This window comes from Prosopis cineraria, unplaced genomic scaffold (assembly GCF_029017545.1).
Source record: "Prosopis cineraria cultivar Desert tree isolate PC_DT_omini unplaced genomic scaffold, ASM2901754v1 PC124, whole genome shotgun sequence".
NCBI classification, from domain to species: Eukaryota; Viridiplantae; Streptophyta; class Magnoliopsida; order Fabales; family Fabaceae; genus Prosopis; species Prosopis cineraria.
The window spans coordinates 46,444-71,947 of NW_026555451.1; the positions used below are offsets into that span (position 1 = coordinate 46,444).

Sequence of the window (25,504 nt, forward strand, 5' to 3'; positions counted from 1 at the left end):
TAACTGCATTTCATAATTTATGTGCCTCAGCCTTAAAAGACTTAGATTATGAAATAAAAGGAGCACTTAATTATTAACAAAGGCTAGTCCAACTAATAAAAAATTAATTTATAATTATAAAGTTTTGAGTTCAAATCATGCTGTCAATGTAATAAACTTTGTCAGTAGCAGGCAATTTGTAAATACTTGCGTAACTGTTATTTGAAATTAAAAGCATGCATGACTTGTAAACTTTCAGGATCCCACTCACTGAAACTTTTATGATGGATGCATATAAATGAGTGCTAAATTGTGGTCTTCTCACCGTCACCTGTTAATCATCACCAATGAAACTGTATTACATGTTGCCACAAATTTTAGTCTGTTTTTTTTCCGCAATAAACATTAAATTAAAACAAATGACCCTTGCTTTTTTTTTTTAAAAAAAAAAAAGAAAAGCCTAGTTTACAATTTTTCTCAGACGAGGATATGAGGGAGAGGGAGGGGGGATTTGAAAAACACTGCACATCATGCCCTATTTTTTTAAAAAAGTAATGGATGTTTAGTTTAATTTAATTTAACGGTGGATGTGAATTTGCTCTAAATTTAATTGTTTAGTATTCAAAATGTATCAAATATGAGTTTAGGGTTCAAATCATCCTTAAACCTATAGTTTATAATTCAAATTATATATTAACCCATTATCAAATACTTCTTTTATTCCATAACACACGTCTTTTTTATTATTCATAAGCATCTTTCTATTAAAAATAATTATATTCATTAAAAATAATTATATTTGGGACATACACAAGTCTTTTTAATCTCGATGAAAATTTCTATTTTGTTTTATGTTCATCATAACATTCCTTATTTTTTCATTACACTCTTATTTAATCAAATAACTTATATATGTAGCCTTCACTTGGAACATATAAGGTTTTGAGTTTGAATTTTAGATTTAAAATCTCATACTTAAAATTTATGTATGTTTAAAATCTTTTATTTAGATAGTGTAAAAAAATTTGAAGGTAAAAAAAGAGATAGGATGTGATTCAAAGTAGAAATGAAAACTGGGGTTAATGAACTTAACTCCATTTTTCTATATGTCAAAAACAAGGTTGAGAGATAAGAGTAGTAGAGATACTAACAGCAAACATGTGAAGAAAACGAAAGGGTCAAAGTAGTTAAAATTTTAAATAATTAGGAGCTAAAGGAAATTTGAAATTGTAATGAAGTCATAATAAAATATGAGTTTAAATTTGAAAATTAAAATTCATATGTTTGCATGTATTCAAAAATGAATTTGGTTCAGATCCATCTTTTCATGTATCCAAACGTAACCTCAATTTATTCAACGCATTAACGAGGGCAAGCTTGATGCCAATGCAATCAGAATCTTGGTATCATAATTAATTGCATTTCATAAGTTATATGCCTCAACCTTAAAAGACTTATATTGCGAAATAAAAAGGAGCACTTAACTATTGCCGCAGGTTAGTCCAATTAGTATATACTCAATTCATAATTATAAAGTCGTGGGTTCAAAACATACTACCAATATAATAAATCTTATTAGTGGCGGGCAATTTGTAAATACCTCTCTAACCGTTATTTGACATCAAAAGCATGCATGACTTATAAACTTCTAGAATCCTGCTTGCTGAAGCTTTCATTATATATACACATGTATATGTAAATGAGTCCTAAACTGCAGTCTTCTCACCATCACTTGTTAATTGTCACCAATGAAACTGCGTTACATGTTGCCACATATTTTATTCTGCTTAGTAAACTTGATGCATTTGGATCCACCGAGCCTGCAGCTAGGTCACGCCTCAGATTCCAGGAATAACATGTACAAGGTCAACTGAATTATATTTATAGGCGTTGTTTTGTGATGAAACTGATTATTTATAACCATTGGTTCATTGGAAAGTGTTTAATTATTCCACTTTGCAGGGATACTACATGGTGAAGTCGGTACATATAAAGTCGTCTTCTGTAGCCTCTGAATCTGATCATAAAAACATGCATTATGTGACGCTGGACTCGCGGCGGCAAATGTATGACTTGGTCCTTCTTTACACTATGTTCTGGCCTATTTAACTATATATAAATTGTTTATTGATTTTCCTCTCGTTGACGTGGTTAAGATAATCTGAGGAAGCTCTCACGATGATCTCATCACATCGCAATAATAATGGCATTTTTTAAAGAAAGAACAGGCCAGGCACCATCATTGCCCGTTGAATCCTCTGGAGAGGGTGTCGGGACTCGGGAAATTGTTAATTGTTATTGCGAGCATAATTAATTTCCAGTTGCAAGTTCTGTGACAGAGATATACTGCGGGGCTTCTGAATAAACATATATCGTGTGATGTTGCATTAGACGTTGCACTTGCTTTATATACAAGTATATATTATATATGCTATGAATAGGGGGGGTCCGAATCTACAATGATACATTTTATATTGGAAATTAACTGCATGCCATTAAATGTGTGTCTCTATGTGCACTATTCCTGAATCTTCTCCAACGTTTAACGAAAAAATAGGGATATTGAAATTTGCTTTTATTATCAACTTAATCACTTTAATTTAATTTTTATTAATTTAATCTTTTATTTTTGTTTTGGTTATTCGGTTGTTATTAATACTGTTTAAATTTATTGATGTGGATGAGTAAAAAAGTGTTGATGACAATCATGTACATTAATGAAAAGAAATATAACTTTTCATGTAGAAAAAGCCAAATTCAAAAGTATATTAAAACAGAGTGACAAAATATAGCATAGGAGATTACATGGATAAAAATTAAATTAATTTAAAGACTAATTTATTATCATTTACTCCCTCTATTGAAAAATACAAGACATTTTTTGATAAGTTGAATGTTAAAAAATATAAGATATTTTTAATTTTTTGAGGTATAATCATTATTTTTTTTTTCAAAAGTGCCCCTATTCATAATGATTTTATATTTATTGTAGGGTGTTTTATAAGGATAAATATAGAAAGATAATGTTAGTTAAAAAGTAGATAACCATTTTATTGAGAGTACAATTTGATTAAAAATATCTTACATTTTTGAATGGAATGAGTAACTATATCTGCATGCCAAATCACCAACATACTTTATACATTATATTAATATAAGGCTTAATTTGTATTTTAAAACTCAAAGGATTATTATAATAATTTAAAAAATATAAAAAATTAGATTGATAAAAGTTAAATTTACAAAGTTAAATTGACAATTAAAACTAATATGAGGCATTGGAAGTTTCATAATTCCGTCAAAATACTACACATGTTTCTGCCTTGTTACGAGACATTGTGGGCGCGTGGGTGCAAATAAACATAGACGTGCAAGGTGATATCACAAGGAAAGTCCTTTTCTTCGTAAATCATTTATCCGCCCGGAAATCAATTGAATTAATAAACTTTGGCGAAATTGTGACCCTTCGTTTTTTTTTTTTAAGAAAAAAGGGGGGTGTGGCTCTTCAGGAATCTCAAGCTAGTTTCTTTCCGTCGAAAAAACAAAAAAATAAGGAGCACTATTTTTGATGAAAAATAAAAGAATACAAATTGCATCCTGCAATTATCAATTCTAGAGAGAGATACGTATAAAGACAAGGGTACAAAATATTAAGAAATGAGAAACCAAGTAGGTGATAGTCAATTCCTATTTATCCTTGCACAGGCAAACAAAAACACGAAAGCTTTTTCTGGGGAAAAAAATAACAAAAACACGAAAGTTATGCGTAAATAATAAAAGAGAAAAACGTATTGTCTAATTTTTTTTTTATTGCAAAAAGTATATGTAAGCTGGATATGGGGTTCACCGGTGCTTATCTCCAAATTTTAAATTTTAAAAAGTATTTATATATGGCCTATCAATGACATGCCCACATCGACCCTGACATTTGATTTTACAATTCTGTAAAGTTGATCAAATTTTTATCGGTAAAGGCACGGTCCACTTGATAGCGGGAGAGAAACTGCATGCGGCGACAAGACACGGTCCCGAAAAAAAGCAACATAATTAATAACACTTTTCCAGTGTTCCATTTTATATGTTCATGATAAATCGTGAATGAATATATTTCCTACTTATTCCCACGTGCTTGTAGGGACCCGTGAAGTGTGAACAATAATGAAGCCGCATTTGACACGACTATATTCAAACTGCAGTACTTATCTAATTTTATTTATAAATTATTTTTAATATCTTTTATTAAAATTAAAAAAATTAAAATGTATTAATTTTATTTAAAATTTAATAAATTTTTAAATTTATTTTTATTAAATATATATATTAAAATTATATTTTTTTCTCTCCAACTTTTAACGTGGGGTGAAATAAAAAATTTATCATAAAAATTTAATGATATAATTAATAAATATGATAAAAAAATTTTGCTGTGTAAATAGGACTTGTAAGTGGAAAAATAAATGAACAAGATCAATTTAATGAACCCTTTTAAGTGTGAGAAACAAGTGAATGCGAACAGTAATAAAATAAATATCTTATATAATATTTTTTTCGTCTCAAATTATAAGACATTTTTATATAAATTTTTACATATTAATAAAGTTTATTAAATATATTTTATAATCTTACTTTTTTAAAATAAAAATATAAACTTTTAAAAATATCTTTTATTTAATACTCCATTGATGAAATAACATTAAGGAGAAAGAATGTATAAAAAGAATATTATTAAAAAAATTTTATTAAAAATTTTTACTTTTATTAAAATATTTTATATTTTAAGATGTTAAAACTTTTTCAAAAATATTTTATAATTTAAAACGGAGGGATCACCTCATGAAAAAAGACAACAAATCTTTTTTGAATGTCTTGTAAAGGAACAAGAAGACTTATAGTTATAGCATGAGATATTTTTAAAAACAAAATATAAAATTAAAGGCAATGATTTTTTAGCATGAGATAATGTTTCTCAACACATATCTACTTTGTTTTTTTCCCCCACGTGCATCTGCCGCTACTCATCTCTGGCCTGAATTTATTATTTGTATTTCTTCACCGTCCAGTTTGGTGCCTGAAAGGTTGGCGGGCTTCCCTCAACATATTTTACAACAAGCTCATAATATATTTTTTTAAATACGGATACTCAAAATAATTATACTTTGGTGCACAAAAAAGAATAACTATTATTTGCTATAGAAATTAGATTTAGTAAAAGAATCAGTCTCTTACTATGTAACATTCAATATAAAAATAAAAAGATGCTAAACATTTAGTATCCAACAATATTTTTAATAGAATGGTACATATGCACAATTAAAAAAATAATTATACTCCCTCCAATTATATTCATAAGGCTTGAAGAGGATATTTTCATTTCATTTGTAAGTCACATTATTATATTTTTATAATGCATTTTTCATCTCACCTTCCATTAAATATTGAAAAAAAGTATATATATTTAATAAAGATAAGGTTTTAAACTTATTAACTTTTTAAATAGAGTTAATTTAAAATAAATATTTTATTAATCTTGATAAAATATGTTAAAAATAACTTATAAATAGAATTAAATAATTTTTTTTTTGGCTTTTTCGTCGGATTGATGCAACTCACGTTTTTAGACAAAAGTAATAAATAAAGTTGGAATATGACTTGAAAAATAAATAGAAAAACTATGTGATGCACTAGATTTTATATCCTATTCGTTAAAAAATATACGATATTTTTTAAGAGTTTAGATATTAAAAAAATATAAAATATTTTTAATATTTTAATATATAATTAATTAATATGCTTTTTTAAAAAATATTTTATTTTATGGTCTCGATGGAGCATTTATCTAGAATTTTTTGATCTTTAGGAGAAACCAATTGCAAAATCAGCAGTAAATTGATTGATATTCTAGAAATGAACTGTCATTTGCCCTGTCTTAAACTACTATAGATATAAATATCACATCCAAAATTAAGTAACAATAAATTACCTTGCTGGCAAAAAAACAACAATATATTACCTTATATTTTTTGTTTTACAATTTCTGGGTATATATTTTTTAGTTAATCGATTGATTCTGTATGAAAAGATAATCAATGCAGATGCGATCACTTTGAAACAAATATATGTCTCATTAATCTTTTTCTGGTTGTCTTTGAGAAGGAAACACAAAATCTGGACTAGTTGAAATTATTATTATTTTTTTTGGCCCAACGACTGATTGAATTCTGAAAGAAATTAATCGACAGGTTATCATGGTCGACGATTTGATAATAGCAGTATTAATGGATAATAAAAAAATTGATATAACACTTAAGAAAAAGGTTCTTCCGAATTAATAATTAGCGAGTCATGTGCAAAATGCATCTCATCCACAAAATTTTAAGCCAAATCTCAAGCCCATATTTCGAACGAAGACCACAGAAATGAGTTGACAAATTCCGACTTCAATTAATTTTAATTTTAATAACCTGGGCTATGTATATTTTTACATGTTCAATCGTCGTTATTGAGCTTGTGTCTTAGAGTGATACCAAAGCTCCCCCTCTCCATATAGGTATATAGAGTGATAGTGAAGCTGCATGTCGTGCGCCCTCTCTCTCTTGTTGTTTATTATTACTGTGTTTTTTTTTTTATAAGATTGACAGAAAAAAAATAATTTTAATTTTATTTATAGAGCATTTCATTATTTTTTATGTTTACTTTTATTTTTTATTTTTATTGAATGATAAAAAAATTATTAAAAATAATTATTTGTGCCATCCTTAGATGTAGATGTTTGAATTTATTAAATTCTAAAATAGAGTTAATATGATTTATTTTTTTTTAAATTTTAATTAAACATACTGGAGGTGACATGTGATAAATAAAATTAAATATAAAACATAAGTGCATAGATAATTTAATTTGGATTTTGGGTGCTTTATATTATTAGTTTATAGAAGGGATTGCATTAGCCTTTCGACAACATTAGGCGATGTAGTGTAATTAGGGTTTAGTATTAAGTGAACGTGACATAGACAGTAATGCTTAGATCATTTAAATATCATTTCAGAATTTAATTATCAGAGGTGTATATGAAAAAAAATACTGTTTGGGGAAAGATAACCCCTTAAAAGATTGGTCAAATAATTCTGCCATTATCTACTCACTCTTCATTTCATTATTAAAAAAAAAAAAAACTAGATACGTAAACTTGTTTATATCATATGTTTTTCAATTAATCAAAATAAAATATTTTTAACTCATTACTTACTCTTTAACTAACTTATATAATCAATTTCAACTTATTTTTAAATATAAATTAATTTAATTGAAAATAAATATATTAAATATATGACTCTAAATACCTAACTTTTCGCCATCTAAAATTTTCTGAATACAACTAAAACCAGCACGGGAGTTAGCCGGTACCAGTAAGTGATTGTTTGTGAGGCTCTGTTTTTTCCCCTTGGGAATATGAGATTCCTTTATTTATTTTTTATTTTTTAATACAAATAAGTTACTGAATTGAGTTGAATTTTGAAAACTCATTAGAGCCATTAAATCAAATATATGCTTTCAAATTTAAAAAGCATTTAAAAATTATCTACCAACAACATTTTATATCATTAATAAGATTTGAATCTACATTGCTTATAAATTATGAATCAAATATTTATCAATTCAATTATTTTTATTAGTTGAATCCTTTTAATTTGATGGTCATGCAATTGATGACACCCTAATATTTTAGAAATGGCTTAGGCTTGGCCTATTATTGGTCATCTATATTTCAATTATCAAATTACCAAAATATTAGTATAAAATGTACAATTTTTAATAAAACAAATTATTTACAAACCTAGCTTATTTTTTATATTTCTATATAATGTTACCCACATATATTTCAATAATATTATTTATTAATATGCATATAATTTATAAAAATTTACATAATTTGTAAATTATAAACAGTATAGGTGCGAACTCTCACCCCTTTTCAGTACTAATTAATTAATTTAATTTAATTCTTTAGATTCGGCCATAAAAGAAGTTCATGCTTTATTTCTTAATTTCATAAGAAATGTTCAATTTAACTTCCGCACTATAAAACCTACGCAGCAGCAGCCCACCTCTGCTCACGTATCGTCCGGCGAAAAATCTCTCTGCTTCAAGCTTGAGTATTTTTGTTTTGGAAATGTCGCAGCTCTCGGATTTGATCAACCTCCATCTCTCCGACACCACTGAGAAGGTCATCGCAGAGTACATATGGTTAGCCTATTTTCTCTCACATTCGCATACTCTGTTTTCTCCACGTCCAAGCAAGCACAGCATATCTCTTTCTGTTCGTCTGCGCATTAATTAACGTGTCTACATATTTTCTTTATCAGTGTTCTTTCAGTGGGTTCGGTTTTCTTTTGGTTCCTGATTCCTTTCTTGCTTGATCATTCATTCTCTACGATGCTCGTCTTTGTCAGTTTTATGGTTGCATACACCTTTCTGCCATTGTGCTTTTATGGATTATAAATTTTCTTCGGATCAGGTTTTTGTCTTTATTATTTGAGAAATGAGAAGCACAAAGATTAAATATAATAAGAAAACATTTTTATTTAAGATTTCCCCTGCTTCTTGTTATGTTGTTTCGTTCTGTCATTTCGGAACGTATGGAACAAAGTTCTCACTAGTTTGACTCTTTATTTGGAAGTTATGCTCGGTTTTGGTAATACTTCGAGATGAAGACTTTTTAATCCGTCACAATTGGTAAAAAGGAATGACCTTTAACATGATGCTTGTTAACTGTTTGCTCTTTTGTTCATTGGAGTAACTCAACTCATGCGTGTACTAAATACTGATGTCAAAATGGCGTTAAATCCTTGCCCTGATCCCCATCTAACTTTATGTTCACCAAACTCTTTGTTTTTTCTTTTTTTTTCCTTCCCTCTTTTTTATATTGTCTGATAATATGATAGGATCGGCGGATCAGGCATGGACATGCGGAGCAAAGCAAGGGTAATTTACCTATCCATTTAGTCCACTCAACAAAAAAAAAAAAAATTTAAGTTGTTTTGTTTGGCTGTATACTTATGAAAATATGAAATACAGACCCTCTCAGGGCCAGTCAATGACCCTTCAAAGTTGCCCAAATGGAATTACGATGGCTCCAGCACAGGCCAAGCTCCTGGAGAAGATAGTGAAGTGATCTTATAGTAAGCCTCCCCTCCCCCAACTGGAGATATTTCTTCTCTTGTTTTATTTGAGACAGTACATCAGTAATGTTTTTGGAACAAATTTTGGTAACAGCCCACAAGCAATTTTTAGAGATCCATTCAGAAGGGGTAAAAATATTTTGGTGGGTTTTCTGTCTATCTTCCTTTTTGAATTTTACTCGGGCAAATTTTTTACTCTTAGAAACTGTTTTCATGGTGTAGTTCTCAATTTAACCTTTTCAATCATAATTGGCATTAGGTCATGTGTGATGCTTACGCTCCTGCTGGAGATCCAATTCCCACAAACAAAAGATATGCAGCTGCAAAAATATTCAGCGATCCCAAAGTTGCTGCTGAAGAACCTTGGTATTATTAGTTGCTTGTCTCTTTATCCGAAGAGACATTTTCATTAACCTTTCTTCTTCATTGACTTAATGTTTTTCTTTGAATAGGTATGGAATTGAGCAGGAATACACCTTGCTCCAGAAAGATATCCAATGGCCTCTTGGCTGGCCTCTCGGTGGCTATCCTGGACCTCAGGTGAGATTTTTATCCCTGCTAATTTCCTTCCTTTCTCGCTTAACTCACACAAATTAACTTACCCTTTATTATTTTTAGCTGATAATATTTTGGGATTGAAGTATTTAGATTATTGTCTTTTATTTCCATCAGGGACCATACTATTGTGGTACTGGTGCTGACAAGGCTTTTGGGCGCGATATTGTTGACTCACATTACAAAGCTTGCCTTTATGCTGGCATCAACATCAGTGGAATCAACGGTGAAGTGATGCCTGGCCAGGTAATTTTCAAACTTCCAACTTTGAGTTACTCAGTCATAAGCTTGCTTTTTTCCCCATTGTTAATTCAGTTCATTTTTTCGTGTAATGTAGTGGGAATTCCAAGTAGGTCCTTCAGTTGGTATCTCTGCTGGTGACGAGTTGTGGGTTGCTCGTTACATTTTGGAGGTAATGCATGACTACCCTCACCATCAATTTCTGGTTTTTTGAATAAAGGTTCAATGTCTTGTGCATTAAATGCAGAAACTAACATATCTGTTTGTTTTCTACAGAGGATCACTGAGATTGCGGGGGTGCTTGTTTCCTTTGACCCTAAGCCAATTAAGGTTCAACAACATTCCCTTACACTTATGCTCTGTTCATGTACTTGTTATTAAACTTTGATTTGATATTGATAATTCGTGTCTTTGTGATTTGGGTTCTTACAACACCAGGGTGATTGGAATGGAGCTGGGGCTCACACAAACTACAGGTGAATCTTGTTACTGATATAAAGAGAATCACTTTTCTTCTTTAGTTTTGATGGTTGACAAGTGCATCACATAACATTTGCAGCACCAAGTCCATGAGGAAAGAAGGAGGCTATGAAGTGATCAAGAAAGCAATTGAGAAGCTGGGGAAGAGGCACATGGAGCACATCTCAGCCTATGGAGAAGGAAACGAGCGTCGTTTGACAGGAAGACATGAGACTGCAGACATTAACACCTTCAAATGGGTAAGCAACAACATATGACCTTGTCATCATCGTACTGCTTTTTAACCACTTTACAAATATTGTAATGGTAACGAGAGATGTTGTCATCCCTTTTTTATGGTTGAGATCAGTGTGTAACCTGGGAATTTTCTGGGCAGGGTGTTGCAAATCGTGGTGCTTCAATAAGAGTTGGAAGGGACACAGAGAAAGAAGGGAAGGGGTATTTTGAGGATAGGAGGCCAGCTTCCAACATGGACCCATATGTGGTGACGTCAATGATCGCTGAGACAACCATTCTGTGGAAACCATGAGATGAAGCAGGGAAAACAAACTGTGTTTCTTTGATTTACTCAGTGTGTTTTATTAGGATCAGCTTTATGTTCTAGTCATGTCTAGTTTCTGGATATCAAGTATCAACTGTTTGAGGGAATTAGTTTCCTTCACTCCCATGTTCCATGTGTGACAATAATGTTAAGGTTTTAGTCCAATTTATTAATAATTATGAAATGAAATTGCCTAAGTCCATGCAAGATGCTATGTACTGGTCTTTTCTTTCTTTCTTTGTTTTTAAGGTAAAAAAATGATAACTTGGTAGCTTGGTATATTCGGAATCTGATCCCGTTACATATTATAAAGTATAAGCTACTTGACATTTTAATTTCATGTCTATGCTATGGTTCAAATAATTTTTTGGCTGCTGCCTAATTATTGATGACTTTATTACATCGCAACAATAATGGTCAAACTGAAACATAGACCAAAAAAAAAAAGTATTCTTAGAGTTTGTTGGACTTATTCCGTTTGGTTTCATAGTGTTGTGGATTGATTTAATTTTTATTAAGAATTCTTAGAGATTTGATTAATTGAATTTGAAACATAAACTTCATCAATTTTTTGATCCCAACTAGGTGTTTCTAACCTAATCTTTTTCACTTCCGTTGTGTAAATTCAAAGGGCCCCTACATAATGTATTGAGCCTGGTCCTGATAAGGACAAAGGTAGCGCCTATAATAGAACAGTAGAGAAAGCACAATTTTGTCAACACAATCAATCGCATAGCTCTATCACAATTCTTTGTTGTCAATCAAGAAATCATCTGAGATTGAAAAAGTGCAAGTGTGAAATCATCTTTCGACTGGATCACTGGAATATTAACAGGAAAACATGACACATGCACGTTATATATAAATATATATAGATATTGATTTATTGATGTTTGTGTTTTATTCAGGAACTTCAGATATTCATTAGATATTAATAATAAAAAAAATGCTTAGGAAGACAAAGCGAAGAAGGCTTTGCCAAGCGAAATTATGAAGATAAAAACTTTTAGGGTAGCGACGCAGCAAGCGAACATCTGGGGGGCAACATTTCAGCCTTGCTTCTCCGTCTTCAATTGAGAACTGAGAAGGGCCCTTATCATATTTACAGTAAGTTCTTAGTATAGCGAGGTCACCAAACCTGTATTAATTTTATCACATTGGACGCAATCGTAGTTTAGATCTTCAATGATAATGTCCACAGGTCTTGATTCATCTTACATGTTGATGAGCTTGCCGCTTACGGGTCACAAAAAACCCGTCATCACCCCTGCAGATTGCAAGTACTGTGTTAGCTCTATTTTGCTGGAAATACATGATTTTCAGTTCCGTTTAACCCTGTCTATTGGGTTCAATAGCCTTCAAGATTTTCGTTGAGCGTAATCTTTTTGTCGCAGAGCTCTGAATTTATCTAAACACTAGAGCCATAAGCCCACCTGATATGCTGTTATTTTGCTTTTCATCTTATCCAGGGCACAAGAGTCTAGACACTTTCATCTGTTTACTATGATAATCAGAAGTTGTTATATCTTTAATTGTTCATTTGATATTTTATAAAAGTACAGAAAAGTACGCACAGATCTCCATTGTTTTTACGTAGAATGAAATAACTTCTAGGGTGGTATCGTCTCATGCCTTCTGGTATGATTGATGACAGTAAATATCTTAGATATAAGCATTTCAAAGAAAATTTTGGTGCGTTGTCACGTCCATTGTACTGGGATAAAGATGATGGTGTACTATAGTGTTCATAGTTCAAGCATATTTTGTTTTTGAGGCCTGATAAATTATGGCTAACAGGTTGTTGCAGCATATAGATCTGCAAGAGCCAAAAGTGCATTTCTGATCTCAAAAAGTTTAGAAAGCGAATATGGATTCTGATTCAGAGACAGTGGTGCACACTGGAGGGTGCCATTGCAAGCGTGTGAGATGGAAAGCAGTAGCTTCTTCTAGTGTTGTGGCATGGGATTGTAATTGTTCTGACTGCTATATGAGAGCCAATACGCACTTCATCATGCCGGCTGAAAGATTTGAGCTTTTGGGTGATTCAGAGAAGTTCCTCACAACTTACACCTTTGGCACTCACACTGCAAAGCATACATTCTGCAAGGTCTGTGGTATAACCTCATTCTATTACCCACGCTCAAACCCAGATGGGGTTGCTGTTTCATTCAGGTGTGTTGACCCTGGCACGCTCAAGAGTGTTGAAATCAGGAGTATTGATGGAAGGAATTGGGAAAGCTCGTATCGTCAAACTGGTATCTCCTCATTTTCAGAGGTGCAGAAGTAACTCCTTGTTACTCAATCAGTTGTGGATTGTATTCTATTCCCTGTTGCTGCCAAGATTTTGTATGCATGGTTGTAACAAAAATAAAAGGATCGCTTAAGGTCGGTCAAGGGTGTAGGGGTATCTATCCTGGTCTGAGAATCTTCCCCTTCCTTCGCACACATTTGTTACCTTTTCAGTTTAGCATCTTGACAAGGATTGTGTTCACAAACAAGATTCCCTCACCCGTTTGATTGGTAAACTCTCTTTGCAGAATCCTTATAATTCAATGAATGGTTGGAACTCGTCTCTTTCACTGTTAATTTTTTTTTTTTTATACAAGAAAGTTAAAGTAAATTGGCTTTTAAGAACTCATCAAAGTTAGAGCATACTTTTAGGCTCAAAAAGCGAGGTACTTACAGATTGTCCATCAATAATGTTCTCATATCAATAGTAGGATTTAATCTCACAATCTTGTGAATAATTTCTTTCATTAAAAAAATGTAATACATTTTTAATTGAATTTTACCTTCCCAATAAAATAATTATGTCTTTAAACTAATATTATGTTTTTATATTTACCTCTATATAATAGAGTGTTTGACTCTAAGATAAATATAAAGTGATTATTTATAAAATGGTAATAATTATACCTTAAAATGGTAAAAATGCCTAACATTTTGAAAAATTCAATTCTTAAAAAAATATTTTACATTTTTTTTAACAGAAGTGATATAAGGCAAATTTTTAATAATTGGACTAACTTTTGTTGGTTGAATTACAAGACATGCAACCTCTTGAACACCCTGGCCCAAGTTCACAATATACATTTGAGCCCTTGCCATTCATTCGCTTCCAATCACCCGGCAAGGTCTGCTGTATCACAATTTGAGTGCGGCTCTAAAATGGTACGCGACTTCCATTACACTATTACAATTAGCACCGCCCACCTCATTTAATGGGGGAAAATGCCTATAGGAGAGTGTTGTACTAAGCGTTCACAATCCGTTGGACAAAAACCCAAGTGTGCACGAGTTTTGCAATGGGGTGCTCTTATATTGCATGGAAGGACAAAGGCCTAAAATTAATTTTATTAGGTACTTCCCACATCCTAGAAAGCTTTGGCCAACCAGTGGCTTACATGACCAGGAAATGAAAAACAATGAGCATTTCCTTTGGACAAAAACAAAATCTAAACTTCACTCCTTCAATAGCAAAGCATTGCATTATGCCGTTAAAAAGTATAAGAGCAAACATGCATTTTAACTCAAAATTTTTATCACATCACAACAATGTTAATCAAACTGAAACAAAAGAAGAAGAAGCAGCATTTCCACACAACTAGGCCCTCTAAAAAAGAATGGTTTGTTGCACTTGTTTTGTTTGGTTTCATAGTCTTGTGGATTTATTTAATTTTTATAAGAATTCTTAGAGATTCGTTTAACTATGTTTGAAACATAAACTACATCAAATTTAATCCCAAGTAGATGTTTCCGACGTTGTCGTTTTCACATCCATTATCTTAAATATGAGGTCCTCTGCATCAGCTTTGGGCCTGGCCCGTTATAAGGTAACGCCTAATAATAGAACACTAGAGAAAGCAGAATTTGGTCGAACACAAACAAATCACATAATTCTATCGCAATTCTTCATTGTCAACTAAAGAAATCATTTCAGATTGAAAAAGTGCTACTTCGAAAACATCTGTCCGCTGGATCACTGGAATATTAACAGGGAAACATGACACATATTAGTTGCATATATATATATATATATATTGATTATTGCTGTTTGTGTTTTATTCAGGAACTTCAGATATTCATTCGATATTAACAATAAAAAAAATTCTTAGGAAGACAAAGTGAAGAAGGCTTTGTCAAGCGAAATTATGAAGATAAAAGCTTTCAGGGTACCGACACGGAAAGCGAACACCTGGGGGCAACATTTCTGCCTTGCTTCTCCGTCTTCAATTGAGAACTGAGAAGGGCCATTATTATATTTACAGTAAGTTCTTAGTATAGCAAGGTCACCAAACCTCTATTAATTTTATCATATTTGATACAATCGTAGTTTAGATCTTCAATGATAAAATCCACAGGTCTTGATTCATCTTACATGTTGACGAGCTTACCGCTTTCGAGTTACAAACAACCCATCATCACCCGTGCAGCTGCAAGTATCGTGATAACTCTATTTTGCTGGAAATATTACACTTTCATTTCTGTTTAACCCTGTCCATTTTGTTCAATAGCCTTCAAGATTTTCGTTGAGCAGAATCCTTTTGTCGCCGAACTCTGAATTTATTTAGTCGCTATAGCCATAAGTCGTAATTCATCTGATATGATGTTATTTTGCTTTTCCTCTTATCTAGGGCACAAGAGTCTAGACGCGTTCATCTGTTTACTATGATAATCAAAAGTTGTTATATCTTTAATTGGTCATTTGATATTTTATAAAAGTAAAGAAAAATATACACATACGAGACCTCCATAGTTTTTCAGTAGAATGAAATAACTTCTAGGGTGGTACCATCTCATGCCTTCTGGTGTAATTGATGACACTAGATATCTTACATATAAGCATTTCAAACAAAATTTTGGTGCTTTGTCACGTCCCATGTGCTAGGATGAAAATGATGGTATACTATCTTGTTCATAGTGCAAGCATATTTTGTTTTTGAGGCCTGATAAATCATGGCTAGCAGGTTGCTGGCAGCATATAGATCTTTTAGAGCCGAAATTGCTTTTCTGATCTCAAAAGTTCAGAAAGCCAGTATGGATTCTGATTCAGAGACAGTGGTGCACACTGGAGGGTGCCATTGCAAGCGTGTGAGATGGAAAGCTGTAGCTTCTTCTAGTGTTGTGGCATGGGATTGTAATTGTTCTGACTGCTATATGAGAGCCAATACGCACTTCATCATGCCGGCTGAAAGATTTGAGCTTTTGGGTGATTCAGAGAAGTTCCTCACAACTTACACCTTTGGCACTCACACTGCAAAGCATACATTCTGCAAGGTCTGTGGTATAACCTCATTCTATTACCCACGCTCAAACCCAGATGGGGTTGCTGTTTCATTCAGGTGTGTTGACCCTGGCACGCTCAAGAGTGTTGAAATCAGGAGTATTGATGGAAGGAATTGGGAAAGCTCGTATCGTCAAACTGGTATCTCCTCATTTTCAGAGGTGCAGAAGTAACTCCTTGTTACTCAATCAGTTGTGGATTGTATTCTATTCCATGTTACTGCCAAGATTTTGTATGTATGGCTGTGACAAAAATTAAAAAAAAAAAAAAATCTCTTAAGGTCGGTCAAGGGTGTAGGAGTATCTATCCTAGTCTGAGAATCTTCCCCTTCCTTCGCACACATTTGCTACCTTTTCAGTTTAGCATCTTGACGAGGATTGTGTTCACAAACAAGATTCCCTCACTCATTTGATTGGTGAAAATTTTTTCAGAATCCTTGTAATTCCATGGATACGTTGGTCCAAGTTCACAACATATCCTTTCAGCGCTTTACCATTCATTCGCTTCCAATCACCCGGCGAAGTCTACCGCCTCACTCTAAAATGGTATCCAACTTCCATTATAGTCTATTACATATGGCACAGTTCAGCATTCAGCACCGAATGTCCGGGTAGGAGTAATTCTGACACTCTATTTCAGTCTTATTTAATTTCTAACGTTCATTTAAAGTAATTTTTAAATATTTTTAACATTATCTTTATTAAAGTAAAAAAAATATTTTTAATATTAAATCTAAACTATTTGGAATACATTTAAATGATTAATTTATAAAATTTATAAATTTTTTAATATAAATTATGTATTTAAATTATATTTAAATTATACAGAATCTATCTATATAGTGAAATTATAAAATTATAAATTTTTTAATTTTAAATTGGATTGTTAAATTAAATTTGTACTAACTAAATTAATAATGAACAAATATATTAAAATTTTAAAATTTTTATATTAATAAATATAATATCAAATATTTAAAAATTTAATTTAAATGAACAGTCAAGATTAAATAAGATTGAAATAAAAGATCAAGATTGTTCCTAACCAGTGGCAGAACGGGGGGACCAATAAAGGCTGTAACCCCTCAATTTTTTAATTTTTTTTTATATTGTATAAGTATTACATACTTCTGATTCTTCTAAAATTTATAAAAAATTTATAGTGTATATATATATATATATTAATATTAGCCCCTCCTTATTCTTAAATCCTAACCCCACCCCTGCTCCTAGCCCTTTCTGAGTGTTGTTCTAAAGCTTTCACAATCAGTTGGACAAAAATCCAAATGTACACGAGAGTTTTACCTAGTGGTGCTCTTACAATGCATACAAGGGCAAAAGCCTAAATTAATTTTATTAGGTACTTCCAACATCCGAGAAGCTTTGGCCAACCAGTGGCTTAAATGACCGGGAAACGAAAAAACATGAATAAGCATTAACTTTGGACAAAAACAAAAATTAAACTTCACTTCTTCAACAGCATAGCACTGCATTGCGCCATTATCTTTGATGCCCGGGTTATTGAATCGGTCATATAGAAATTCTCAACTGCAATCCCGAATGGTGTCGTGCTGATCTTCTCAGTGACTTCGGGCTTAGGCAAAGATGAAAATACAGCCTGTTCTCTCTCATCCATGTGCACAAGATTTGGTGCAACTGTTTTAATTCGGGCACGAATGGCGCTGATTGTATCATAGGGCAACCGCAGTCCAGCCACCTCAGACAGGGCACGGATTATCTTCCAATCATCCCTGGCATCACCAACTGTTGGAACTGCAGGCAACGTTTGTTGAACGCATCCTTCAGTGTTTTCATATGTACCCTCCTTCTCACTGAATGCTGAAGCAGGCAAAATGACATCAGCACGATAGACACCCTTGTCCCCATGATGACCTTGATATACAACAAAAGCATCATTTGGAATATGCTCCAAGTTCACATCATCGGCACCCATCAGGTAGACAAATTTTGCGGACTCAAGGGTTTTTTCAGATCGAGGAACAAGTCCAAGGTCAAGTGCAGCAGCCTGGGCAGCATGGAGAAGCAACACATTAAGTCCATTCCAATCAGGGCTGACAACATTTCCAATTTTAGCAATGGTTTCAACAGCTGCGAAAACTGCATTCTTGTCCTTCCTCTCAAGAATCCCACCACCAACAATGATACAAGGGTTTTTGGCATTTGAGATTGTCTTGGAAAATGGGTGACGACCCTCAGCAATCTCAATGAGTGTTTGAGGTCCAGTACCAAGATGTTTGTGATCATAATTAAAATCAGTGGGAGGACCAATGTACCCAACCTTGGCTTGTGTTGCTTTGACAGTCTTTCGAATTCTAGCATTAACCATAGCAGCTTCTACTCGTGGCTACAAATTCAACAGTGAATCCATATAAGATAAGCAAACCTAATTGACAACAGAAGCAACAAAATCCAACCGCCCAGCTCCAACACAGTATAAACCAGTAGATGAATCCAAGCCAATAAAAAATTTATGTGAACAGTTTTTCTCAAAAAATATTTTAACCTTTTTTCCTTTTCATGCAACCTCTACCAACTCTAGTGACTAAAGTGAAGGAAAAAAAAAAAAGTTAAGAAAGTAGGAGGAAAAAAACCTATCCTGCAATTAGGTGAAAGGGAAAGGCATTCCAATTATAGGAAGTATTTGAATATCAAGGGAGACTAAAAATTACATTTAATGGACAGATATATACCTGGGTACCAACCAACAGGAAAACATCTGCTTTCTCGAGACCAGCAATGCCAGTATTCATAACATACCCTGATCGCGAATCAGCATTAGTATGTACGCCAATTCCTTCACACCACACATTATCTGATCCCATCCTGTTGATGAGATCTTTTAGTGCCATCATTGATTCAGCATCGGATAGTCGGCCTGCTATTCCAACAATTTCTTCTGGTTTAATTTGGTGGGCAATTTCTGCAACCACAGCAAGGGCATCACGCCAGCTGACAGTCTTAAAACGCCCATCAGGACCACGAATCATGGGATCATTTAGCCTTTGCCTCTTCAAACCATCATAGCAAAAGCGAGTCTTGTCTGAAATCCATTCTTCATTTATGTCCTGCATTGATAAGCAGTACAACCTTAAACACAAACCATGGACAGACGAAAATCCCCACCTCCCCCATGAAAAATAAAAAGCAGAAGTTCTGTCGTTCAAAAAAGCTCTACGGTTTCCCAGATCACAACAAATATTAACAATTTGCCTGAACCATATGTTAATAATCTCAACCCAGGAACTTTACGACAAAAGACTATCCATTCTTGAGGCTGCTCACTAGTTGCTCAAAATTACAAAATGTGAGAACCATAGCAGGTACATGATCACGCATATTTTATAGCAATTCAGTCCTTGAATAACACATGATTAGTGACCGTGACCAATTACACTCCAATGAATTAGGCATCCTAATAATATCAAGACAGTTAACGGGTTAGGTTCACTTAAAACATCCTCGGCTTGTTCAATCATCCAATAAAAAAAAAAATAGCTTAATTCTCAAGAACAGAGATCTGCTCATGATACTGTTTAATTAAAAGATTGTCATAGAGCAACAAAACAATGCCTATATCTAAATGCCCAAACCTACACGTCTTCGAAAGAACATCAATTAGAAGAGAAAATTTGTTTACAGACCTTCTACAGGCTTCAGTGTGATGAAAAAAGCAACTCTAAACAAGAGAAAGCTAAACCACGTTGAGGATTGAGTAGTTTTTCTCACAACACAATTATATACAAGGTATTGAAAGAAATGACCTAAGTCCGATACTTTTTGAGTCTTTGAAACAACAGGGGCACTTTGGTCAAAATAACCTATGCAGAGGTTTCTAACCTTCATATAACTTACTAGTGCGGAGGTTAGCATTTCCTTTATTTATATATCATATTGGCAAATATTATCTAAACAACACATGCAATACTTTTCTCGTTGACACAGCCTCCTTGCAATAGGTAAGAGCACTCCTTAGACAAATTTCTTGTACAAACTGTGAAGTAATGGCAAGTGTGGTCACAATTGAGTTTAAGTGGGTTGACAAAAACTTCCTTTGTCAGGTTCAAGTAGTCATCAAATAGTGAGAACTGAGAAGTCATCTTGCTTAAACCATTAAAAGCAGCAATAGCATCATGCAGCAGTGAAAAAGCCTACAACCTTGAGAGCAAAAAAGATCTTACAGACACAACTCACTGCAATGAACATCCACAGTATCTTTTACCAGAATCTAACCTCATTTAGACGAGGGACGATTCGCATGACTTCAGGTCCTCTGCTATCAATTCGAATATTAGATCCAACAGCATCCGTAACATCAATGGTTTCTGTACCCTTTAACTCCCAATTTCGAGCTTTAAATGCAAAAGGTTTTGAGGTAAGAGCTCCAACAGGACAGATATCTATCACATTACCAGAAAGTTCACTTGTCATGAGCTTTTCAACATATGTTCCAATCTCCTCTCCACTGCCACGACCTAACATGCCAAGATCCTGAACCCCTGCAATCTCTGTTGCAAACCTAACACACCTGTTGTTCCGAAGAGACACTCAATTATTTCACACAACTGACATTCAAGATACAAGGAAAAAATGTTTCTCAGATGCTGGCAATTAGATTTCAAACAAATGCCAACATTTTAAACTATAGAAGGTCAAACCCAAACCAGAAATTAGAACCAGCCAAACTAAGATGGAACCAACCCATGAAAGGAATAAAACTAAATGATCAAGGAAAAATTGTTTCAAAATGTAAGGAAGACACTATAAAATCATGAGTCGAAAGGACTGAATTGGAAACAGACAAATTAAATAGAATTTGAATGTCATTTGTATCTCCATCAGTACAATGACATAAACCTTCAGAAGCGATAAAATATATGACCCCTGAACCACTCTAGGCTCACGCTAATGCTATTATTACTTATGTAACTATGTGGATGGGTAAAATATACACTAAATAATCAAGTTAAGTGCCCAAACAGATCCCAAAAAAACCTGCTAGAGTGAGAACATTAAACAACAAAATATGCACACATATCTTAGATTTAGAATTGAAACAAACAAGCTCTGATATATCATCACACTCAGGCTTGAACCTAGAGCTGCTGAAGGAGGGAGGGGACAAATACTACAATAAATGGCATAGCATTTCAAGATACAAAATATGAAAAAATGGGAGATAGGAAACGAATCCACAACTAGACAACTTTAATACAGCCAAAAAAAATTCCCATCAACAATAATGTAGTGCTTTGAGATAGAATTTGCTTCCAAACATATTATCACTGTACTGAAAGGATATCATTTTTATTTTGCTTCACGCTTGGAAATTCATATCTTAGTAAGGCTGGACTTCACCTATATAGAACAGGAACATCATAAAAGGATATCATTTTTATTTTGCTTCACGCTTGGAAATTCATATCTTAGTAAGGCTGGACTTCACCTATATAGAACAGGAACATCATTATGATATCACTTGCATCAAACTTTGATGAAATGCAGATATAAGTGGTACATCTGCTTTGTAACAATCATAGCGGCTACTACTTTATTTGAAAGTGGGATCAACAACTCAAACAGAAATTATTAATTCTCACAAGAGCATTCAACAACAACTATAAGAATTACTATTTTACCATTACTCAAATCATCAAAAAAACCCAACAACCTTTTTTTCTTAAAAAAAATACTAACTACGAATAATTTCATACTTAAAATGTAGAAAAAATTTATAAAGTTTTGCAAATGACAATGATCAGATTAATGGTAAAAGAAGTGCTGCACACAGCTGACCTTGTACACTGAATACACCTAGTCATTACAGTCTTCACCAAAGGACCAAGATTTTTATCCACCACAGATCTCTTCACGTCAGTGAAGCGACCACGATCAGAGCCAAATGCCATTGACTGGTCCTGAAGATCACATTCCCCACCCTGATCACAAATTGGGCAATCCAGTGGATGATTCATCAACAAGAATTCCATCACTCCTTCTCGAGCTTTCTTTGCCACAGGTGTGTTGGTCTTAATTTTCATTCCTTTAGACCAACATCCCATTAGGTTACATTATAAACGAAAATCAAACAAGAAGGACTTATCAGAACCCCCAATAGAACCAAACTTATGCAACAAGAAAAGGGAGTAAGTGTGCACACAGACATTGAAAATAAAGGTATAAATATGTTTGAAAATATTAGAAGATATCAGTAGATTCAGTACAACAAGCAGAGAACACGATAACTGATAACTTTATCTCCAAATTTCTCAATTATTAGAAAAAACATAACTTGTAATCTATGAAAGGAGAAATAGATAATACCTTTACAAGATAGATCACTGTGTGACAATATAATCATAAATTATGAAGAGAACAGGCACAAATTATTTTGCTTTTTAAATATACAAAAGCACATATTAGCAGTAGACTTAACACAAATGTCAGCATAGCCGCTAAGAAGGAAAAAAAATTCAATCAAATGGTCAGAACTGGATTAGTGCTGCTTTCCTAGTAGCATTAATATCTGCAACTACCAATAAAATAAACGAATCATAGTTCAATTTCAAAAAGAACGTTAACTTTTGAACATTTTAGCATCGAAATCAAATAGTATCAGCTAAGTTTGACAATACAAAACTAAATTTCATGGACGTGGCAAAATGAACCTAAAAAATAATTTGAAATCTATGACAAGAAAAAGCAATACTACTCTGACTGAGAACAAAATCATATTCAAAATCATATCACACGTGATAAGAGGGGGGGAAAAACACCAGAATCAATAACAAATGACCATGATCAAGACTCTAGTAGTTGAAATTTAAGCTCAGACTATTTTAGAATAAACCAAACATAGAAGTGAAATGGGGGAGAATAGCTAACCAGGAAGAGCAGGCATAGCGCAAGAAGCAACAGGCTTAGGCGATTTCTCAACCTCGACGAGACACATACGGCAATTTCCAGCAATGGAAAGCCGGCTGTGATAGCAAAAGCGAGGTATGTCAACACCGGCAACTTCACATGCCTGAAGAACGGTCATGCCCTTGGGGATTTTCACAGGGTACCCATCTACGAAAACCTCAATGGCATCCTCGGGATTGGGGAAGTGGACCCTGGCTCCGGCAAGCGGGGTCCGCGGAGGGAGATCGACCGGAGGCTCCGGTTGAGTTTGTGCGGCCGCACCTTCCGGCTTCTGCAGCTCCGGTTTCGTAACAATGGTTCTGATGAGGAAGTTTCTAGAATTCGGAGAATGCAGGATCCTGGAGGCGGGTCTCATGGCTTTGGAAGCTAACAAGCCCAGCCCCATTTTCGGTTTCGCCTTTTCTGTTCCTCAAAATCGTTACCTTCCCCAGTGTCAGATTTGAACCCTATAACTCGAGGATCTCTGTTCGCTTGAAAGATGACAGGAAAATAAAGCTTCCTTGAGCCGGGGATGTGGCCGACGGGGTGATGCGGATTGCAGGCTCAGACCTCAGTCCACTCTTCCAAGGGAAATTGAGAAATGATCAGTGGATGGATGGTCCGATCCATCGATAAAACGTTTGATACTATCTATGCCCGACCCGCAGGGCTGCAACGTGGCAATTGGCCAACCCTTGCCACTTTTTCTTTTCTTTCTTTTTTTGGCACAAGGGAGAAGAAAAAGACAAAAACAAAATAAACAGGCACACAAATGACAAAAAAGATAAAGGTATGAAAATACCTACAAAATGTTTTTAAGGAGCCGATGGCATTCATAACTTAAGTGTGATACAATTTTACTTATCCACTAAAAAAAATGAGACAAAAAATTTCACATCCATAACAAGATATAATATATACTAAGTAATTGGTAATTTTTTTAAATTTACTTGAATTTATTTCTTTTCAGTTTTCACTCTTCACATTAGCTTCTGAGTAGATAATTTTTTTAACACACTTGTGTATATGATAATTACATTTATCATAATGGAGACAAACAAGATGAGATTTTCATAAGCAATCTTATACTCTCCCTCAAACAAGGTGAGCGAAGGCAAAAGTTGTTTATTCAAAATCAATCTACACAAAACCTCCCTTGCTAGAAATGGACGTCAATTTGACAATTTTTAAGTTCTGCAAACCATGTTCCTAATTTGTTGGAGTGACTCCTCATTATACAACTTATAGGGAACATCTGGTGTTTGGATCCAAGCAACAATTTTCCATTACCTTTTAATTCCCCATGAATTGGATATATGGCCACCATTTGGGACCATTCATCAAGCATCCAGGGTCCCTTTCCATTAGGCATATCCTAAATCCTCTCTCTCTTTTGATGGAAGATGCCATAAAGTACCCTTACTCAAAGGAGTGCCACATGTTGGGTTAGTTAGCTTCCACAGATGTATTAGATTAAGGTAGAGAAATCTACAAGGCATACTATTGCCCAACAACTTAATAACCAATGAGTCCATCAAAGGAGAACACCATGCATGATACTATTCACCAAGTAGCTTAAGTTTTGGGCATCTCCTCTTGCATGATTCTTGTAAAGTATCATCCTTATCAGAACCACCAGCCCCTCCTTGCTTTGTTGTTTGTTACAGTTGATTGAAAGTTTAATATCACTACATCCCTCCTCACATGGTATTATCACACGACAGAATTGAAAGTTCAAGCTAAGTAGCAAATCCTTATACCATGAACTAGCCCTAAGGCTAGTCATAATTGAATGTTTTCCCTCAACCACCTTTTGTCTTTTCCACCAAATTTAGTCGTTTACTAGAAAAACAAACCTGCCACTTGAGCTGAGCTCCCACCCACCCTCCTTATCAGCATCGCTTGCTCTCTATCGCTCTCCCCTCCCCTCCCATCAGACACGGTGCATCCCACCCTCTCTCTTTTCCTAGACAATGTTAATATGTGTTTGGTTGATCATATCATCACCTCTTTCTAATTTATCCTTGCATAATTTTTTATCAAGCAAGGTAAGATGACATAGATGAAAGAATGTGTTTTAATAAATGCTCATTATATATGGTGCGTGATTCACTTGTTGCAGGGCAGACCCAAATAATGTTTCCCCATGCCCCTCCCTCAGAATTTTTAAACTTTTTACCTTGTTATGATTTATGAGGTGGCTTTCTATAAGAAAAAATTACTGCTTTAGCCACTCAATCTTTTAACTTTCACTTTTATCATAATTTTACTATGCATTTCTTACTTCTCAGTCCTTATGCGAATATGCATTCCTTACTCCTTAATC

At 33.8% G+C, this 25,504-nt stretch overlaps 4 protein-coding genes across 7 annotated transcripts; 3 read left to right on the forward strand and 1 right to left on the reverse strand.

Annotated features, from left to right (window-relative positions):
- The first annotated feature begins 8,063 nt into the window (after positions 1–8,063).
- On the forward strand, positions 8,064–11,181 carry LOC129295483 (glutamine synthetase nodule isozyme-like). Its single transcript, XM_054934009.1, has 12 exons — positions 8,064–8,223; positions 8,922–8,961; positions 9,055–9,158; positions 9,253–9,301; positions 9,418–9,524; positions 9,611–9,698; positions 9,831–9,959; positions 10,051–10,125; positions 10,230–10,283; positions 10,392–10,429; positions 10,513–10,672; positions 10,810–11,181. Exons 1-12 carry the CDS (start codon positions 8,150–8,152, stop codon positions 10,960–10,962), a joined length of 1,071 nt encoding a protein of 356 aa, XP_054789984.1. The 5' UTR covers positions 8,064–8,149; the 3' UTR covers positions 10,963–11,181.
- Positions 11,182–11,322: 141 nt separating this feature from the next.
- On the forward strand, positions 11,323–13,542 carry LOC129295484 (uncharacterized). Its single transcript, XM_054934010.1, has 2 exons — positions 11,323–12,081; positions 12,772–13,542. Exon 2 carries the CDS (start codon positions 12,842–12,844, stop codon positions 13,259–13,261), a length of 420 nt encoding a protein of 139 aa, XP_054789985.1. The 5' UTR covers positions 11,323–12,081; positions 12,772–12,841; the 3' UTR covers positions 13,262–13,542.
- Positions 13,543–15,020: 1,478 nt separating this feature from the next.
- Positions 15,021–16,750, forward strand: LOC129295482 (uncharacterized). 4 transcript variants are annotated; one of them, XM_054934004.1, is made up of 2 exons: positions 15,021–15,241; positions 15,336–16,750. In XM_054934004.1, exon 2 carries the CDS (start codon positions 15,931–15,933, stop codon positions 16,429–16,431), a length of 501 nt encoding a protein of 166 aa, XP_054789979.1. In that variant the 5' UTR covers positions 15,021–15,241; positions 15,336–15,930; the 3' UTR covers positions 16,432–16,750. The 4 variants fall into 4 exon arrangements, with proteins under 4 accessions (XP_054789979.1, XP_054789981.1, XP_054789983.1 ...); XM_054934006.1 differs by having other exon boundaries at positions 15,023–15,413; positions 15,942–16,750; XM_054934008.1 differs by having other exon boundaries at positions 15,023–15,241; positions 15,939–16,750.
- An 830-nt stretch (positions 16,751–17,580) lies between these two features.
- Positions 17,581–23,762, reverse strand: LOC129295481 (NADH dehydrogenase [ubiquinone] iron-sulfur protein 1, mitochondrial-like). The gene is made up of 5 exons (XM_054934003.1): positions 23,161–23,762; positions 22,072–22,318; positions 20,509–20,803; positions 18,969–19,343; positions 17,581–18,622 (listed from the first exon to the last, which is right to left on the reverse strand). Exons 1-5 carry the CDS (start codon positions 23,582–23,584, stop codon positions 17,723–17,725), a joined length of 2,241 nt encoding a protein of 746 aa, XP_054789978.1. The 5' UTR covers positions 23,585–23,762; the 3' UTR covers positions 17,581–17,722.
- Between the last annotated feature and the right edge of the window lie 1,742 nt (positions 23,763–25,504).

What these genes read in the sequence shown, in the direction of transcription:
- LOC129295483 (XM_054934009.1), top strand. Translation starts at nt 8,150, where the DNA reads ATGTCGCAGCTCTCGGATTTGATCAACCTCCATCTCTCCGACACCACT. An exon ending in GTCATCGCAGAGTACATATG is followed by an intron (nt 8,224 to 8,921) that starts GTTAGCCTATTT and finishes ATAATATGATAG; the next exon opens with GATCGGCGGATCAGGCATGG. An exon ending in GATAGTGAAGTGATCTTATA is followed by an intron (nt 9,159 to 9,252) that starts GTAAGCCTCCCC and finishes TTTTGGTAACAG; the next exon opens with CCCACAAGCAATTTTTAGAG.
- LOC129295484 (XM_054934010.1), top strand. Translation starts at nt 12,842, where the DNA reads ATGGATTCTGATTCAGAGACAGTGGTGCACACTGGAGGGTGCCATTGC.
- LOC129295482 (XM_054934004.1), top strand. Translation starts at nt 15,931, where the DNA reads ATGGCTAGCAGGTTGCTGGCAGCATATAGATCTTTTAGAGCCGAAATT.
- LOC129295481 (XM_054934003.1), bottom strand. Translation starts at nt 23,584, where the DNA reads ATGGGGCTGGGCTTGTTAGCTTCCAAAGCCATGAGACCCGCCTCCAGG. An exon ending in CGCTATGCCTGCTCTTCCTG is followed by an intron (nt 22,319 to 23,160) that starts GTTAGCTATTCT and finishes GTTGGTCTAAAG; the next exon opens with GAATGAAAATTAAGACCAAC. An exon ending in TCGTCCCTCGTCTAAATGAG is followed by an intron (nt 19,344 to 20,508) that starts GTTAGATTCTGG and finishes TTATCAATGCAG; the next exon opens with GACATAAATGAAGAATGGAT.